Source organism: Amphibalanus amphitrite, unplaced genomic scaffold (assembly GCF_019059575.1).
Source record: "Amphibalanus amphitrite isolate SeventyFive unplaced genomic scaffold, NRLGWU_Aamphi_draft 000723F_arrow, whole genome shotgun sequence".
NCBI classification, from domain to species: domain Eukaryota; kingdom Metazoa; phylum Arthropoda; class Thecostraca; order Balanomorpha; family Balanidae; genus Amphibalanus; species Amphibalanus amphitrite.
Genome location: NW_024882217.1, coordinates 217,811 through 235,091, shown reverse-complemented (window position 1 = coordinate 235,091; position 17,281 = coordinate 217,811). Strand labels below are relative to the sequence as shown.

The 17,281-nt window shown below is 48.5% G+C and overlaps 1 protein-coding gene and 1 long non-coding RNA gene across 2 annotated transcripts in view; both read right to left on the bottom strand.

Moving 5' to 3' along the window:
* The window catches only part of LOC122365227, a 28,992-nt gene extending 14,815 nt beyond the window's left edge, over positions 1-14,177 (bottom strand). The window contains exons 1-11 of the mRNA XM_043336231.1: positions 14,166-14,177; positions 12,189-12,412; positions 11,553-11,740; positions 10,767-10,862; positions 10,119-10,324; positions 7,820-7,955; positions 7,318-7,488; positions 5,605-5,722; positions 5,079-5,294; positions 2,283-2,511; positions 381-545 (exon numbers count right to left, since the gene is read on the bottom strand). Coding sequence (XP_043192166.1) covers positions 381-545; positions 2,283-2,511; positions 5,079-5,294; positions 5,605-5,722; positions 7,318-7,488; positions 7,820-7,955; positions 10,119-10,324; positions 10,767-10,862; positions 11,553-11,740; positions 12,189-12,412; positions 14,166-14,177 — 1,761 coding nt within the window. The remainder of the gene's footprint in view (positions 1-380; positions 546-2,282; positions 2,512-5,078; positions 5,295-5,604; positions 5,723-7,317; positions 7,489-7,819; positions 7,956-10,118; positions 10,325-10,766; positions 10,863-11,552; positions 11,741-12,188; positions 12,413-14,165) is intronic.
* Positions 14,178-15,894: 1,717 nt separating this feature from the next.
* LOC122365228 lies at positions 15,895-16,406 on the bottom strand. Its single transcript, XR_006253705.1, has 2 exons — positions 16,370-16,406; positions 15,895-16,178 (listed from the first exon to the last, which is right to left on the bottom strand). It is a non-coding gene; the product is annotated as an uncharacterized LOC122365228 (long non-coding RNA).
* Positions 16,407-17,281: the final 875 nt, after the last annotated feature.

The window sequence follows — 17,281 nt, the reverse complement described above, 5'->3', positions numbered from 1 at the left end:
CTCTTCTCTCTCTCTCTCTCTCTCTCTCTCTCTCTCTCTCTCTCTCTCTCTCTCTCTCTCTCTCTCTCTCTCTCTCTCTCTCTCTCTCTCTCTCTCTCTCTCTCTCTCTCTCTCTCTCTCTCTCTCTCTCTCTCTCTCTCTCTCTCTCTCTCTCTCTCTCTCTCTCTCTCCTTCTCTCTCTCTCCTTCTCTCTCTCTCTCTCTCTCTCTCTCTCTCTCTCTCTCTCTCTCTCTCTCTCTCTCTCTCTCTCTCTCTCTCTCTCTCTCTCTCTCTCTCCTCCCTACCTTTTCCCTATGTTGTATCCATGGCGACACAAAAGCATATTCATTTCCTCTTACCGATCGACCACCGTTTGTCTACACACAGAGACAGAGGCTTACCTTCTGTTTCTGCAGTGTATACAGAGCTCCGGTGACGATCTCGGTCAGCCGGTCAGCCAGGGCGCTGAGCCGATCCCTGTCCGTCTCCGAGCTGAGCTGACTCAGTGCTGAGCTCAGCCGTGTCAGCACCCCGGCGACGTCCGAGGACGCCGAGCGGCGCTCCAGCTGCCGCCAATGAGTGGGCGACGCGGTGGGTCAGAGTGGTGACCACCGGGAGGACGTGACAGACTGACCACTCACGAACGCACCGGGCCAAGTTCTGAACACGCGATATGGATGCCAGCGGCTGAAGCGAGGAGATTGCACGGCGTCCGACGGAAAATGTTTGCACTTCACATAATTTTGTGAATTTTCTGGCGTGGTTCATTACTTCGTAGTTCACGAATCAGATCTGATTGATTATTGCCCACCGGAGATCCGTGAGAGATAAAGCTCTCCGCATAAGAGTGGGGCGCCATAAAGGCTATTAAGCAATTTGGATCAAATATTTATCCTCCACCATGTCCGTGTAATCTCTTCAAGCGAAGTTCTACTCGTGTAGAAACAATATGCAATAAAGGATGGTAATGGTGGCATGAACCATGCTGTCAAAGCCTTTCCTGGATGATTGAGTAAAGAAGTGATAAAAAGTTAGATTCCATGGTCTGCAGCATTACTTGCGCCAGTTTGACTGCCTTTCAGACTTGCTGCTACGTAGACAGACAATTCAGATCAGTATGTGACTCCATGCACCCATTCCAGAGCTTCCAGCGCATTTTATGAGATAGTCTGTGTTGAAAGACATTGAACCCATGTCCTGACGTCAGGGGATAGCTGGTGCCAAGCGTATTAGAGACAGTCGGTTCTGCGACTCTGACGGATTGGGGAGACGGTCGTCTAGAAACGAGTAACTGACACGCCCTAGGCGGACATACAGCGCGCGAGACAAGCGTCCAAAGTAACTGCAATTTGTCACATGTAGATTTGTGATCACCTCTGAAGGCTCGTCCAGTACGGGCATGGTGCTCTTACAGACGGTGAAGCTAAAAGCCGAACTTCTGAAGTTGTAAGTTACAGAGCAATAACTAAAAACTGGCAAAGCTATCATTGTTCTGTATTGGCTGAAATATCTCCAAATTCCACTATCATAACTGCCGTCTGCTTTACGGCGTCTTTTGTGACGAGGTCTGAGAAAGGAACCTCGTCTAATGTCAGCTTTTCAGTTCACCGTCTTGTATATGCACTCTTTATACAGAATGTCCCACTCAGCTGTGGACCCGCATCCTGCTCCGCGCGGGGCGGGGTCGTGAAATTTATCGGTTATCCACATCACAAAGTACCCAGTTCATGGAGAGGACTGCCAAACCGTCAACTGTACCCTTCTCTGTCGGACCGTGCAGGCTTTGAAGCTCGAATAGTATTGGTTTTTATTGCGCTTGTCGGGTGTCGGGTTTATTTTTATGGGCTCTCTAAATTAATTATGTTGTGGTGGTTGTCTAAATTGCTTTTTATTGTCAATTTAGCTTATCTACTTTGATTATTCCTTCATTGATGTGTTTCGTTCCCACTTCTACTTCTAGGTAAATCATAACTAAAAAGAAACCTTGGCCCATAAATACAGGTAGGTATACATAATTTAGGTAATGTTGGAAGAATTGAAGCTTTGGCTGTGAGCTTCTACGCATGATTCAATATCTCCAACAGTTTATTGGAAATTATGTATGCGGTAACAGGCATTGCTAAATAGGCTTAGCAAATTCGATCCCATCATCAGTGTTACAGGAGTCGGTGTAAAAAATCATTGAGTGGTTTTGTGAGAACTGAGACTTATTTGAAAACAATATTGTTCCCCCCCCCCCCCCACACACACACAACTTAGGCATCCTTACACATGGATCATCAGTGCAGAGTTGCGTATTTCACCTTCTCCTTGACGGGGCCGAGGTCGGTGTGGACCAGCTCGGCCGCCAGCCGGAGGTACTGGTTCAGACTGGTGGCCAGCAGGTCTGTCCGTCCGTCCGCCGGCGCTCGGCTCACCACCCGGTCCAGCAGGGAGTGAAGGCGAGGGGCGTCGAGCTGACCGGCGGCATTCACCGCGGCGGGGCGGTCCAGGTTAAACACGGTCAGCAGACTGCCGCCGGCCCGGCACTGCCTGGAACACGGACCGACACCGCGTGAGGCACGGACAGGACTGTCTGAAACACGGACAGGACTGTCTGAAACACTGCCTGACGCTGCCTGAAACACGGACCGGCACTGTCTGAAATACCTACGAGCAGCACTGCCTGAAATACGGACCGGCACTGCGTGAGGCACGGACAGGACTGCCTGAAACACGGACAGGACTGCCTGAAACTGCGGCAGTGCTGTACGAGCAGCACTGCCTGAAATACGAACTGACGTCTGACATCGCCTGAAATACGAACTGACACTGTCTGAAACACGGACCGACACTGTCTGAAATACGGCGCAGGACTGCCTGAAACACGGCACGTGATTGTATGAACCACAATACGGGAGTTGTCTGAAATAACGACGCGCAGGGCTGTCGTAAACGCGATACTGTCTATCGTAAAGCCACGTGACACGGGACCTGTCTGAAATAACGGCAACATGAGAGACTGTCTGAGGTCTGAACAACACAGGATTTGTCTGAAACACCGCACACGCTGTTTGAAACGCGAAGTGAGAGATGAAGGAAGCAACTATAAGGCCAACTTTGAGCTTGAAACGGAGCACGATTGTTCGAAAGCTGATTTGGGGTACCTATGTCTGAAGCGAAAGGAATGTGTTCGGATTTGGAGGCTTGTAAACAATGTGATAAATTCATTCTGAGGCTGACTAAGCGGTGTCATCGATGTAGACGTCAGGTAGGTACCTAACATTCTGATATTGTCCTTACTCCTGCGTAACCATGTGTAATTTACTTCACTGCAACTCTGTTAAAAGTTCATCGTATCCCGTTGTTGAATGTTTCTGGTAAGAAAAGACACCAGCTTTTCCCTTCGAAGCAGCGTCGCTTTTCGCATTTCAATGAAACTGAGCGTAATGTAGGGTGAATAGGTCAAAAACGCCCCCATTAAGCGCGAAACCTTCTGACACTCAACCCAACACAGATCACTCAAACCTTTGGGCACCATCATGTAGCTCATTCTTTTTACTACGCTTTGAGACCAAGAAAAGACACCTGCGTGTGGTATTTAACCCCCCAAAAAGGTTTTCGCATACCCTTACAAAAGGGCGTTTTGCCCCATACCCTGGGTAATACGCCCACACCCATGTGCAAAGCGCCCCCACCCCATCCATCAACAGAAAATGATAAACATGGCAGAACTTGACGTCATTCTGACGTCATTTGTGGTCAACCTATCATAGCCTTTGGAATAAAATTGTGTTGCAATGTGTAAAATGGATGCCCGGAGGAGTCCTGAAAGTTTGGTGACGATATCTGCAGTCGTTTAGGATATATCAGCAAAAAAGGACAGGGAGAGGCCTTTTCGGCACCCACCTACAGGGCGCTACCCTGCACTCTCACCACCGTGCAAAACGCCCCCCTTTCAGAAAACTGGGGGCGTCTTGCCCCATGCATCGAGTAGGCGTCTTTCCCCATCCACTCCATTTCCGGTCAACAAAATATTGACAAAAAACGCGCCACTAACGCCGCAGCATGATAAATTCAACAGAATGGCAATAAAACGCAGTTTTTAGTGATGTGCACAATAGCAAGTTTTGTGATATAAAGAGGGCATCAAAATCTTAGGAATCTTCTGTAAAAACAACAAAAACAACACCCAAAACCAACATCAGCACCTACCCACGCTGCTCCTCAAGACGCAGAACCGGAAATAGAGACCTACGTAAACAAGCAGCTGACTGTTCTGAAAGACAGGATAAAACACCTATCCGTCGATAAGAAATACGATTTTTTTAGGGGAGGCGTTTAACCCAGGGGTGCGTTTTCCCCACAGTTACCCTAATTACATACCTACCCAGCCCCACAACTGGTAGCTCGTGGGAATTTTTATCACTGACATCCCGCGTCGACTGCCGAGGCCCTAATTAGTCGCCGAGGAATGCGACCGGCTCCGACTGAATTTCACATCGAGGCCGTTATTAATCCTCAACAGAACCATTTCACGGAACAGTTTTATTAGCAACATTACCGGTAGAATTATGAACTAAAAGTGTGTCTCGAATATGGTTGGTCCACTTTTATTCAATTATTTATGCTACACCTGCAATTGTTGCCAAGTATGTCAACAAAATACTTTAGAGTACTTTAGAATCAAATTGAAACGCAAAGTTGAGCTATCTGGTAAAAACGAAATTCGTTCGGTAGGGCTGAGCAGAATCTTTACGAGCACCAACTACCTACCAAGCTAGATCGCATGAATAAACACAGACAGACTTAACACACATTCGAGTTGCGGCATTGGATCTGGATTTGATGTTGCCGTTTTCTCTAGAAAGTAGCTGGACGTTTAAAATGTTACAATAGTCATTTTTATTAACCATTCAAGTTTCAACTATGTATACGGCATTTCGGCTTCATTATTTAAAACAAACTTAGTAGCACGTTCTTCCGGCTGCTACATAGCGAGATAGCGAATTGGATCGCCTTGACAAACAATACAATACAGTAAAAGTGTAGTCCCGACACTTGTACCTAGCCGGTCACTCACTCCGTGCGCTCCCGACCACCCGTGGCCCTGGCCTCACCTCAGGGTGTCCGCCAGTGATTGCTGCACCGGGCCCGGAGTGGCCGGCAGCAGGGCCGCCCTCAGCCCCATCCGGTGGGTGACCTGGGCCACTTCAGCAGGTCGGTCGTCCGCCGGACGGGGGCAAAGGCCGGCCTGTAGGAGACCCGCCACCAGCGCGCCGACTGCCGCCACTAACCAGACCAGAGCGGAGGTCACCGTGAGCAGAAACAGCGCCCTGAGGAGAACACACAGAACGCCGGCTGTGAGCATGCTTCCACCGGCGACCTCTATCGGTGGCCTGGGACATTGTGCTACCTAGCATCGTGATAACAGGCTTACGTCGCACTTGCAAACTTAATTTTGTCTAGGCCTTGTTACCGATTGAAAAGGTGTTGCATTTTATGAAAAAAGTCAATGGAACGTATGACGTATGTACGCTTGCCCTTGCGTACACCTGAAAGCCGATAGTCTCCCGTTGGGATCAAGTTACCAAAGCTCCTTTGGTCTGCGGCTGATGTTGCGGCGACTCGTCTCGGTTCACCCACATGCGAATGGTGTTGGCGGTGTGCCGATGGGGTCTCGAGGAGCTCCGACTGGGGAAGTACGAGCCGACCACGGCCCCGTACAGCAGCGCCGTCACCGTGAGCACCAGACACGGAACGGCTGCGGGCGGAGAGGAGACTACTGTCAGTAGCAGACAGGACGTAGCTGTCACTTGTCAGTACCAGACTGAACAGCTGTCAACACCAGACACGGAACCTGGGAGGAGAGGAGACTACTGTCAGCGCCAGATAGAACAACTGTCAACACCAGACGCGGAACCGCTGCGGGCGGAGAGGAGTGACAGACAGGGAACCGCTGTGGAGGACAACCGTCAACACCAGACACGGAACCGCTGTGGAAAGGGTGGCTATCAGCTGTGGAGGACAATTGCCATCACCAGACAGGGAACGGTTGTGAACGAAGAGGACAATTCTCAGCACCAGACAGGACAACTGGCAGTAACAGACAGGAAACCACCGTGGAGGATAATTAATTGTCAGTTCTAGACAGGGAACAGCTGAGAATCAAACTGCATCAGTAGAAGACAGGACGGATGTCAGCACTACACATTTTGCTCTACAAGACATGATCAATGTCGTCATAATTATATCCTTTCTCATTATCCAGCCGTCTGGGTATGGGTCAGACAAGCAGTATTTTCACCTAAAAAATATGGCATTTTAACGATGAACGCTCCCCATGTTTCCGACGCTTACCATGGTCGTCAGACCTCGCCTTGCCTTCATTACCTGGAACTCGACTCAGTAGAGTATACCCAGGAGTGCTTTTAGCAACTTGGCTGCAAAGTTTCATAAAAGTCCGCTTGAGCGCTCGCCCAGCGTTTCCTATGGGTGTTCGGAACTTTTCAGTGAAGAGACGCTTAAGTCGCATGACAAACATGACTCCAACGTGAATCGAGAAAAGCACTCGTTATATGGTTCTAGCTAGTCGAAGCTGGGAGCCAGCTAGCAATGAAAGTGGACAGAAAATAAGGTCAGTTCTGTCGATAGATTTAAAGGAGTCTCAAATTCAAAGTGAAACTTTGTTTTCAAATAGATTATAGGTATGTGTTTATCCTAGCCGGACTATTTGTTGTCGTCGATATTCTAAGTCCACTGACGCTACACTGATGTGCCAAGTTCGTGCAACGGTTATATGAAACGCTGCAATTTAGAGAATCAGTTATCGGATGGTGAATTTTACGATTAATTACAGCTATGCTAGCCATAAGGTTAATAAACATAAGATCATAAAATAGTTACATAAGGATCATATTTCTTCAGATTACTAGTGGTGGCTCGGGAAACCTCAAACGGGACGAAGCGCAGAGCTCCTGCCAGTTCCATGGTTCATGCGTTCTGAGAACAGAAGCCACTCTCCAGACTATCAGTAAATGGTTTGTTAGCATTTTTGTTCACTCATATTCTACATCAATAGGGGAGGGGAGGAAGGGGAGAGAGAGAGAGAGAGAGAGGAGAGAGAGAGAGAGAGAGAGAGAGAGAGAGAGAGAGAGAGAGAGAGAGAGAGAGAGAGAGAGAGAGAGAGAGAGAGAGAGAGAGAGAGAGAGAGAGAGAGAGAGAGAGAGAGAGAGAGAGAGAGAGAGAGAGAGAGAAAGTGAAAGAGGGCGAGTCCTGGCATTCTGAGAGCGGTAGGCTGTCCGGTGATTGCCCCGTCTCACCGAGTGTGCTGCGATGCTGAGCTGAGCGCTGACTTACCGAGAGTGCTGCCCCAGATGGCCGTGGCCGCGGTCTCCGTCACCAAGGGCCGGCGGCGAGTTCTCTCGGCCAGTCCGCTGAGGTGCGCGAGCAGTTGTCGCAGGGCGGGCTGCACCTCTGCCAGGTGGCGTCCGGCTCTCTCCAGTGAGCCACGCAGCTCCCGCACTATCCCTGTCCGAACAGTGATCAGTGATCATTGTCAATGTGCGGATCATGCAAAGCTATCTGTAAATAATTAGCTGAGCAATTATTGCTATGCTCTGCTGTAGGATAGGTAGGTACCAGGCACTTATAGACCATGCGTATTCGATTGGCATTTATACAACATGAGGCATAAACATTCAAATCGATTTATAACTATATTCGGAAGTCAATTGCAGGTTGTCAATGGTCCGGCGAATACCACACAAGCTATCTCTATGAAAACCCAGCAGTGACCCGCAGCTCATCCCCTGTGTCGCGGTCTGTCTCACATAGTGCGGCGGTCTCACCCCCCACGTACCCGGTCTGGCGGTGCTGATGCCGCTCTGCAGGCTGTTGGCCAGTGCTGTGACCGAGGTCTGTGCCGTCTCGGCCAGCGCTGCCACGTCCGCGGACCGGTACCGCCGCACCAGCTCCAGGCTCGGTGCCAGCGCGTCCTGCCGGCACCGGAGGACACTTAACCCGCGCCCTGGTGGGGTCTGTTTATAACGCGACCTGATGGGGGGGGGGGGCTATTTTTTGCCCCCCTCGTATCTCCGAAACTACTGGACGGATCTGCAAAATTCAAACGGCGTTCGAAAGGCCTGTCAAATTTGTCGAAGGAAACCAAATTTCATTGACCTCGGGGTCACTGATGACGTCACAGGTCAGGTCAGAGATGAAGTGTTTCACCGTTCACGGGGCTTCTAGGGAATGCGCTATAACACCGAGGAAAACGCATTTTGTCGAGAATCAGCGGTAGGGCGTCAGTTGCCTAGTAGATATGTTGCTATTAGAGGTCACTGGCAATACCAGGTCAGGTCACAGGTCAGGTCACCAAGGGTCACAGGTCAGGTCACATGAGCCCAACTTTACTAAGGTTGTGTGATACATGTTTTATGGCCAATTTTTCATTTCCAACTCAATGGTGTTGGTTATAAGACTATCAGGTACGGCTTAGGTCAGTTTCTGGTGAAGTTCAGGTCAAGGTCAGGTCAAGGTCAGGCCAAAAAGGTCAAATTTTAAAGTTGATAGTTTTGCATAAAATGGGTATTGATTCGATGCAGCTCGTCACGGGGAGTCTAATGGTGGTCTTTGTTTTGCGCTACGGGGTCTAGAATTGCTAAAAATTGAGTTTGAAAATTTGACGTCATCAATTTTGAACAGTTTTTTCGCTATAACTTCGCCAAAAAAAGAGGTATCAATCTCAAATTTGGTATGTGGATGGAAGGCGGTAAGGACTATCACATATATTCCGGTTTTTGCGAAATTCAAAAAACTTTTTGGATTTTTCGATTATTATATCCAAAAAATCTATTTTTTGATTTTTGGGGGTCAAAATCCAAAAATTTTAAAAATCCGAGATAGCAGTTTTGTAGCCCTGTTCAATCTACAGCTTTTATGTCTTTATCATTTTTCTGTATTTGCAAAGCTATAGGCCTGACAGCTCTTCCCGCGAAACCCTTTTTTGGGTCGAAAACGGCAGAACATGACGTCACTCTGACGTCATTTCCGGCCAACCTATCATAGCCTTTGGAAAATTTTTTGATCACAATGTGTAAAATTGATGTCCGGGAGGGTACTGAAAGTTTGGTGACGATCGGCGCAGCGGTTCTGGAGATATATCGAAAAGTCTGGAGGGGGGGGGGGCAAAAAATAGCCCCCCCCCCCCACCAGGGCGCGGGTTATTGGGTGTCCGCGAGCCAGTAGGAACACTTACTGGGTGTTTGGCACCGGAGGGCCACTTACTGGGTGTTTGGAACCGGAGGAATACCTACGGGCCGTCCAGGCACGGGGAACATTTACTGCGGGCGTGGGCTCCGGGGAAACTTATCTGGAATGATACCTACGCAGAGTTCCTATCATTTTTTCATGTAATCCTCAAGAGTCAAATAAACTAAATATTGATTATCAATACGCAAGCTGCACTGAGCAACGGCCTAGCTCGTCGATACACCGCCGCCGCCCGGCAGCCGGCACTCGCCAAGAATTGCCTGGAAGGTATACTGTACCGCAGCACACCGGCGGTCTGCGGCTCAGTATATCCGCCCGTCTCCAGCTGGATGTATGGAACACGACTGGAACCCGAGTGCCGCCTGAGAACACCGGAAGGTGCGTGGACGGTGGCTATTACTTTTCACGCATTGTTTAGTCCCTTTACTTCATTATCATTATCCGAATGGCACGGATCCCTGAGTCGCGACACTGTAAAACACAGCGCACTGAATGTCGCTTTCTGTCTGGCTAACTCTGTGACATTCCTATAAATAACTTTGCCGTTGTGGCTATGAGTACTGAGGCCTCTTGCACCAAACTACCTAGCTAGGTAAAATCGAAAAAACGGTTTCAGAATAAGCTAATCTAACGGTGGTAAATTTGTTTGCAATAGCCCAATACATAATCCTACATGTGCTTGCAAAATTTTGCACGCAAATTGTTACATTTGAGACTTGGACTGGTTATACGATGCAAAATAATCCAAGCATTGGTGCAAGAGGATTTTGGTGCAAGAGGCCTCTGCTCTCGCCTCTCACTGACCTCTGCGATTCTGCACGTCCTCTCTGTGACCGTGTAATCTCTCAAAGATCACTGTGATGTGCCCGCGTGAAACCCCCACTGACCGCTGTGACGTCCAGCTGGGTCAGCGCCAGTCCGTCAGACTGCAGACCCTCACACAGGTGTCGGTCGCGGTCTGTACAGAGTGACACGGCCCGCTCCAGGTCACTGCGCAGGTCACCGAGTCGGCGCACCAGGCCCGGCCAGCCGGCCGTCAGGTTGGCCAGGTCCGAGTCCAGGGCCAGGAGGCCGGCCGATACCGTCTGTAAGCCTGAGAAGCGCGGGTCGAAGGAGTCAAGGAGTCACAGTGACATATTGATCGATAGCAGATTAGTTACTGCAGGAACATCTGAGTTAGGACATGTTTGGTCTTTCAATGGTCTGAATAAACCATTACTTATCAATGCAAGGACATAAGTTGGCGAAGAAAATGTTAAAAGTTTCCTATGCAGCTAGTGAACATACGGTAAGCAAAGGTCGACATACTCGTAAGTACATATGCACATACATGCATCCGTTTGATGAGAAATATGATAAATGTTACGTTTTCATTGATGATAGGCCAGAGCACCGGGATGCCGTGCCCGTGTCACTATTCCAGCTGCATACACACCAGTAGGTAGCGAGTGATCATTATCTTATATCAGCATGATCCTGCGCTATCTCTTAGGTCTCGAGAGCCATAGAGCCGCCTGAGAGTGTGTCCCACTCACTCGAGTCGAGCTGGAACAGCGACTTGAACACCTGCGTCATGCGTGACTGGTTGGCCAGCCGCATGGTGATCTGCTCCGTGCTACGGTGGGCCGCGCCTGGGCAGAAGGGAATCGGTGTGAACAAGACAGCGGGGTGGCCTGGAGACGGGTGTGTGATAGGTGAAGGTATAATAAATAAATCAGCTCTGATTGGCTTGATGGAAATACCAAATAATGTCTTTTGATAATATTGCTTCCATTTGATCAATGGTATACTTTATCGACGAACTTCCATAAAGCAACAGTTTAAACCGAGAGGCTCAAAGCCCTGGATACGTTTGATGGTAGATACCGCGAAATGACAACGTCGGCAACATTTGAAGCGGGTGTCAGAACACATAGAATGTCCCCGAGAGACATCAATATGGCTTGCAAAAGAAATGAAACAGCGAGCACCGTGGAAACAAGCACTTGGATACACATTGCACTTGAAATCCAATAGAAATGAAATAAAATCAATGTCTGCATCTGACTGGTATCATTTTTAATAAGTTCTAGGACATCAATGATATTGTTGCGAACTAAGTTAAACTAACTACTGAAGTAATCAAAGCGTTGTAAACCAAAGGCACCAAGCAGCGTCTGCTCCAATTAGTTTCCATTCGCTACCGTGATGATTTGTCTATTCATTTTTCGACATTTCATGCACTGTGACTGCAACTTAAACCTATTGCATATTCATTTTTCTAATCAAAATGTTAGGTGAGTACTCACGATTTTACATCATTTCCATCCGTTTATCCTCACCCTCCATGAGTCTCTCCGTGTCGCGGACGGCCGTCTCCATATCCGAGCCGAGGAGGTGGGTGAGGCGGGCGGCCACGTCACTGGTCACAGTGTGTACCTCGGTCAGGGCGGCGCCGACCGCGGGGCCCGAGCGGTTCAGTCCGGAGCGGATCAGAACAGCGGCCGCGACCAGCAGAACCGCCACGCAGCTGTGCCGACAGGGGAACAGGGGGCGTGAGTGAACGAGGGTGGGTAAATGAGCAGGGGGCGTGAGTGAACGAAGGGGCGGTAATTGGTCTGGAGAGTGCCAGTGCAGTGGTCGATAGGTCATCTGTGGTCAGGTGGGTGTCGGCCCGTCGAGGCCTGGAGGGTGCCAAGCACCAGTGAATCACATATGGCAAGGAAAGCACCGGACAGAAGGAGAACGAACGCGGCCAAGAGTATCGGGCCCCTTAGGTTGAGCCCCATTCTACACCAATAACCAAACTAAGGCTCCTACTCAATTGTAATGCACGGCTCCGTTACTAAAGGTGGCCAATGATGCCCCAGTAGGCAGTAAGCTCGCCTCTGTGTTCACTGCAACTAATAGGTAGGTAACTACAATGGTATTGCGGCACTTGTTAGGCTTGGCACAGCGTGCACTCGTTTAGGACTTACAATATGACGCAGAGTGTGATGACGAGCAGTGCCACGTTGCAGTTGGCTCGGCACCGCCTGTACGCGGCTCGGTCACGCTCCTGACAGGTCTCCTGGTGCGTCTCCTGATGTCTGTGACGGCAGGAGCGGCTGCAGCAGATGACAGTCGCTGCCAGCGGCACCAGGACCGACAGACAGAGGCAACTGAAGACCACGGCCGCCAGGGCAGGGTCTGCCGAGAACAGCTGTAACGACAGAGAAAACCCCAGCTGAAGACCATAGCTGCCAGGGCAGGGTCTGCCGAGAACAGCTGTAAGACAGAGAAAACCCCAGCTGAGAACCATAGCTGCCAGAGCAGGGTCCGCCGAGAACAGCTGAAACGACAGAGAAAACCCCAGCTGGGAACCACAGCTGCCAGAGCAGGGTCTGCCGAGAACAGCTGCAAAGACAGAGAAAACCCCAGCTGAAAACCATAGCCGCCAGAGCAGGGTCTGCCGAGAGCAGCTGAAAGACAGAGAAAACTCCAGCTGAGAACCATAGCTGCCAGAGCAGTCTGCCGAGAACAGCTGTAAGACAGAGAAAACCCCGCTCTGAGAACCATAGCTGCCAGGGCAGGGTCTGCCGAGAACAGCTGTAAGACAGAGAATACCCCGCTCTGAGAACCATAGCTGCCAGAGCAGGGTCGGCCGAGAACAGCTGTAACGACAGAGACAGCTGAGAGCCGTGGCGTCCAGTAGATATTTCAATAGAAAAACACATTCTAACGAATATTCGTAGTATTTTTCTGATTTCAAACAACCTGCGGTTACAGGGTAGCTACAGGGTCAGAGCTGATACCAGCTCTGAGATTTGAGAGAGACAGAGAGGGGGACCACTGCGGCTAGAGCGAGGACCACTGAGACCATAAAGAGGGTCAGGCAGAGACCACAGTCGACATAGCTCACAAGCTTCGAATGGACGGACTGACGAAGCCAGAGCTCACAATAAATTTGCAGCACGCTGCACAAGTGCACAGGCCCTAGCCCCTCTGTCCGATTGAGAAATTTCGGGCTTGTCGGGAGAGAATATGGAAGCCTAAGTTAAGCTCGCAATCAAATTCTGATACGGAAGACTCACTGACTTAGTGGCTGCGGCTTTTCTTACCAACCACAGACCGGGACCGTCAGAAATCTAAGGTAGGTATATCAAGCTCTGTAGCGACTGGAACCGACTGGAAGCGACAGTGCTTTTTTCACCGGGCGTCTGACGACCTTATATATTAAACCAATCATCTGCAGCTCTGTCGACGGGTCGCATTCAGTGGCCTCAGGTGCGCTTGTGTGGCCGCACTGATTGCCTGTCGGCGCACTGGTGCAGGCGCTCGAGACATGAAAAATGCTCACACACACAGTCGCCGTGCCGCAGTAATCTGTTTCTGACGGTTTTTGTCGGCGGCGGCGCGGCGGCCCAATCGCGCCGGCGGCGTCGAGAGTCGCGCGCTCGTCAATAGACCTCGTCTCCCCGGAGACAGCCCGGTGGCCGCTGCTCGTGTCGGAGTCCGCCTCCCCGTGACCAGCGCCGCTGCCACGGAGAGCCGCACCATGGCGGATAGCTTATCGGGCTCCAACGGGGCCGTCACTGCAGTAATAGCCTTCTCCCTGCACAGAATGCATTATCTGCAAAATCTGCTTACATCGCTCATTGATACTAGCAGACCATTTGCAATTTCCGTCGCTCATTGATACTACCAGACCATTTGGAATTTCTGAAAATTGTCAAAAATAGTCTGAATAGAAACTGATCAAGCTATCTAAAATAGGCGTTGAGATTAGACCTAAGTCTCGGAAATTTTGATTGAGATTTTGCCGCACGGTAAATTACGTGCGTATTAGAGCGTTAAATGGACCTAACTGTGTATTCTCTGGTTCTAATCCATATCAAACGCTGAACTCAGTTGAACGTAGTGAATAAAAACTTCCAAAGAGGGAAGCGGAAAACGATCAGCAGTGAAAAACTCACCGTATAATCCATTGCTAATATTTTGATGTTATGTCAACGAATGAAACATGTGAGGCTGCATGGGCACTGATTTTATGTCACATGGGTACTCAGTGGACATCATGGTGGGTAGTTATTAGTTAACTTGGCCATCACTGATATCAAGAGTTACGCTGGATATGCACTGACTGTAGATGGTTGTAGACTGTGGACGCTGACTGTAGATGGTTGTAGACTGTGGACGCTGACTGTAGATGTTTAGAGTAGCTGATAATAACAAATATCACTTCGAAGATCTGCATCAGCTTCCTATAGAGCTAGATGCACTCTCGAAATCTGTCCTGTTAAGCGGGCTATCGAAACTTCGTTAATTTTGCAGTTAGCGCATCCCCAATCCCGCACCATGGCTCTCCAGTTAGACGTACCCCACAACATACACTCTCGATCGTCTAATAGTTTTACAGCCAAACCGACATAAAACCCTCGCAGCCTGACAGCCGCGAATAACGTGCTGATGCTCAAAGCTGCCTGTATTAACTTCTAGCCTTGACCCACGAGCCGCTGGGGGCATAAAGTTGCCCCCCCCCCCCTTTACGTTTTGTGAAATATCTCCGAACTCCTGATGAGCTACGAACGTGAAACTTGGCAATTGGCATAGCTTCAAATGAATACCTAGGCAATGTTTGAGGAAAGTTTGGTGGTTGTAGCACCTAAGATGACGTCACAGTGACGTCGTAAAGTTTTGCCGTTTTCCGATATGGACCGTTTCTGATGGCGCTGAGCTTGAAACTCAACTGTAAATGAACTAGACAGCACCTGCTGTCATCCTAAAACATCTAACTACACTTCCATCTAGTTTCTGACCAATAATCGACCCTTTTATATTCGGTCCCATATGTCTGATGTATCGTGAGGAATATGAGAGTCGCAAATCTATAATTTCACTTATGACGTCATTGTGACGTCATTTCAAATGGAATCGACACCAAGTTTTGACACAACCTCGGCTAGGTACTCAGGAAGATGTGTGCAAAGTTTCGCTTCTCTATCTCTTCGCGTTGCGACGATATCGTCGCAGAAGTAAAGGGGGGGGGGGCAACTATATGCCCCCCCCAGCGGCCGGCGGATGGCGCGGAGGCCCAGCGGCCGCCGGGTTAAAGGGACCCTCCCACCTTCAAAAAAGATAATGAATTGGCTGTCTGGCATGAAAGTGATGTCGCTCGGTTCAGAAAGAGCGAAAACGAATAGCTACCGAATTTCATCGAAAAATATTCACCGGTTTTCAAGATACACTGTAAACTCATTTCAACAAACGTTTGTTACTTTTACAAGGAAAATTATTTAGCGCAAATCCCCGCACCCTTTGCCATGTCATCGAACGACCCTATTGTTTGTCATGGTAGTTTTTCTTACAACCCACTCACATGTAGTTCGTTAGATTAGCTACCAAAGTTTGCTTTGTCATTGTTGTGTGAACGACTGTTTTCCTAGTTATAATCATGCGGCTACCAGGTAAAGACCTGCGCATGTTTGCATTTAACAGGGCTGAGCCGTGTACTTGTTAAGTCAAATCAATGCAAATCTTAGTTAGCATAGTAATGTCTATGTGCAGCAAACCTGTACTTGTAAGCAATCTATCTAGTCTCAGGTTTGTAACGTTTTACAAAGACCTCCCTTGTATTCGTCAGTTTTCTCCACAAATCGCAGGTCGCCGCTCTGCAGTCTCATTATTACAGCAAAACAGCATTACTGAAAGTAGGTCATGTATTTAAAATGGTACATACACATTACACACACAATGGTGATAACACTCATGACCCAAGGGGCAAGGGCAATAACGCATGCGAAAAAGCAATGAGCGTCATCACTTACCGAGTACACTGTACCCATTCAAATCTAAGGGGCATTCAAAATCATTAGTCCCTTGGAATTCAGGTGCTTTTTCATTTTTATAATTCTTGAGTTTCTGCAGTTTGCTGTCTTCAGTGTAGCGACCCTTGCTTGCAAGCTGGAGCTTTCGCTCCTGATGAAAGCCTGAAAGAAAGCATCGCTATATTATAGCATATGCAGAACAATATGGCCTGGAGCAGAACACATTGTGCTTGCTTCCATACATCACGCACTTATTTAGCAAATTTCTCTGATTCAATCTGCATTACTATCAGTTGAAAGACATACATTTCATTAAAAAATGACAAAAACGACCGAACACTGTTATCACCTACCATTTTCACGGAAGTGCGCAGGAGGCCACAGGCCCACATCACTGCACGGCGGTTGGCGCGCAACTGAAACTTTCAAAATGAAACGGCCGGAAACGTTTTTGGCGCCACCTATATAACAAGTAACAGCTTTGTATATGTTACTACTAACACGTCTAACTAGCGTAACTAAGTCCGTGTTGCAAAGGTGTAGCTGATACCTTTGACAAGGACATAGATTACATAAGTATGTATCAGTATTGTTGCAATGGTGTAGCTGGTTCTTTCGACAAGGATATAAATTACAAATCATAAGCAAATCTATGTTCCATATTACGAATAAGACCCTGGTAGTTTTCACAATAGCCTCCATAATCCTCGTCAATTTTATGAATGGTCGACTGGGTGCTGGGGCTGATACTAATATTTGCCCTGTTGATTCAACCAACTATGACAAGATATTCGTCGTTCGACATAACCTTTATTAGTATTTTTGACAAACGCTCGTCGTTGTACGACAACCCCTTGTCAAAATGAGTTTACAGTGTATTAGACTTTTACTCTTGTTTACTTTTGGGATATCCGCTGTTCCTAGTGACTTTATTTGAAAGTGCGGCACTTGTTGCGCGCAAAGTGACATATACCACCGCGTGCTATCAAACGTTTTAGTAAAAGATTTAAAATCGCTAGATCTGCGCTGACGTCACAAATTCTAAGGGGGCATTACAATGCATTAGCCCCTTGGAATCCGAAAACTGAAAGTTTGAAATTCCATATCTCCGAATTAAAGCATTTTTCGATGTTGTGAGTGCCCAAATCGGTATTTTTAGGCCATGGCCACCAATTAGGCTACCTCAACTTAAAATTAATGTTAAGGTGGGATGGTCACTTTAATCACTTTAAGCTGCTTATAAGCAGGAGAGAGAAAATAAACAA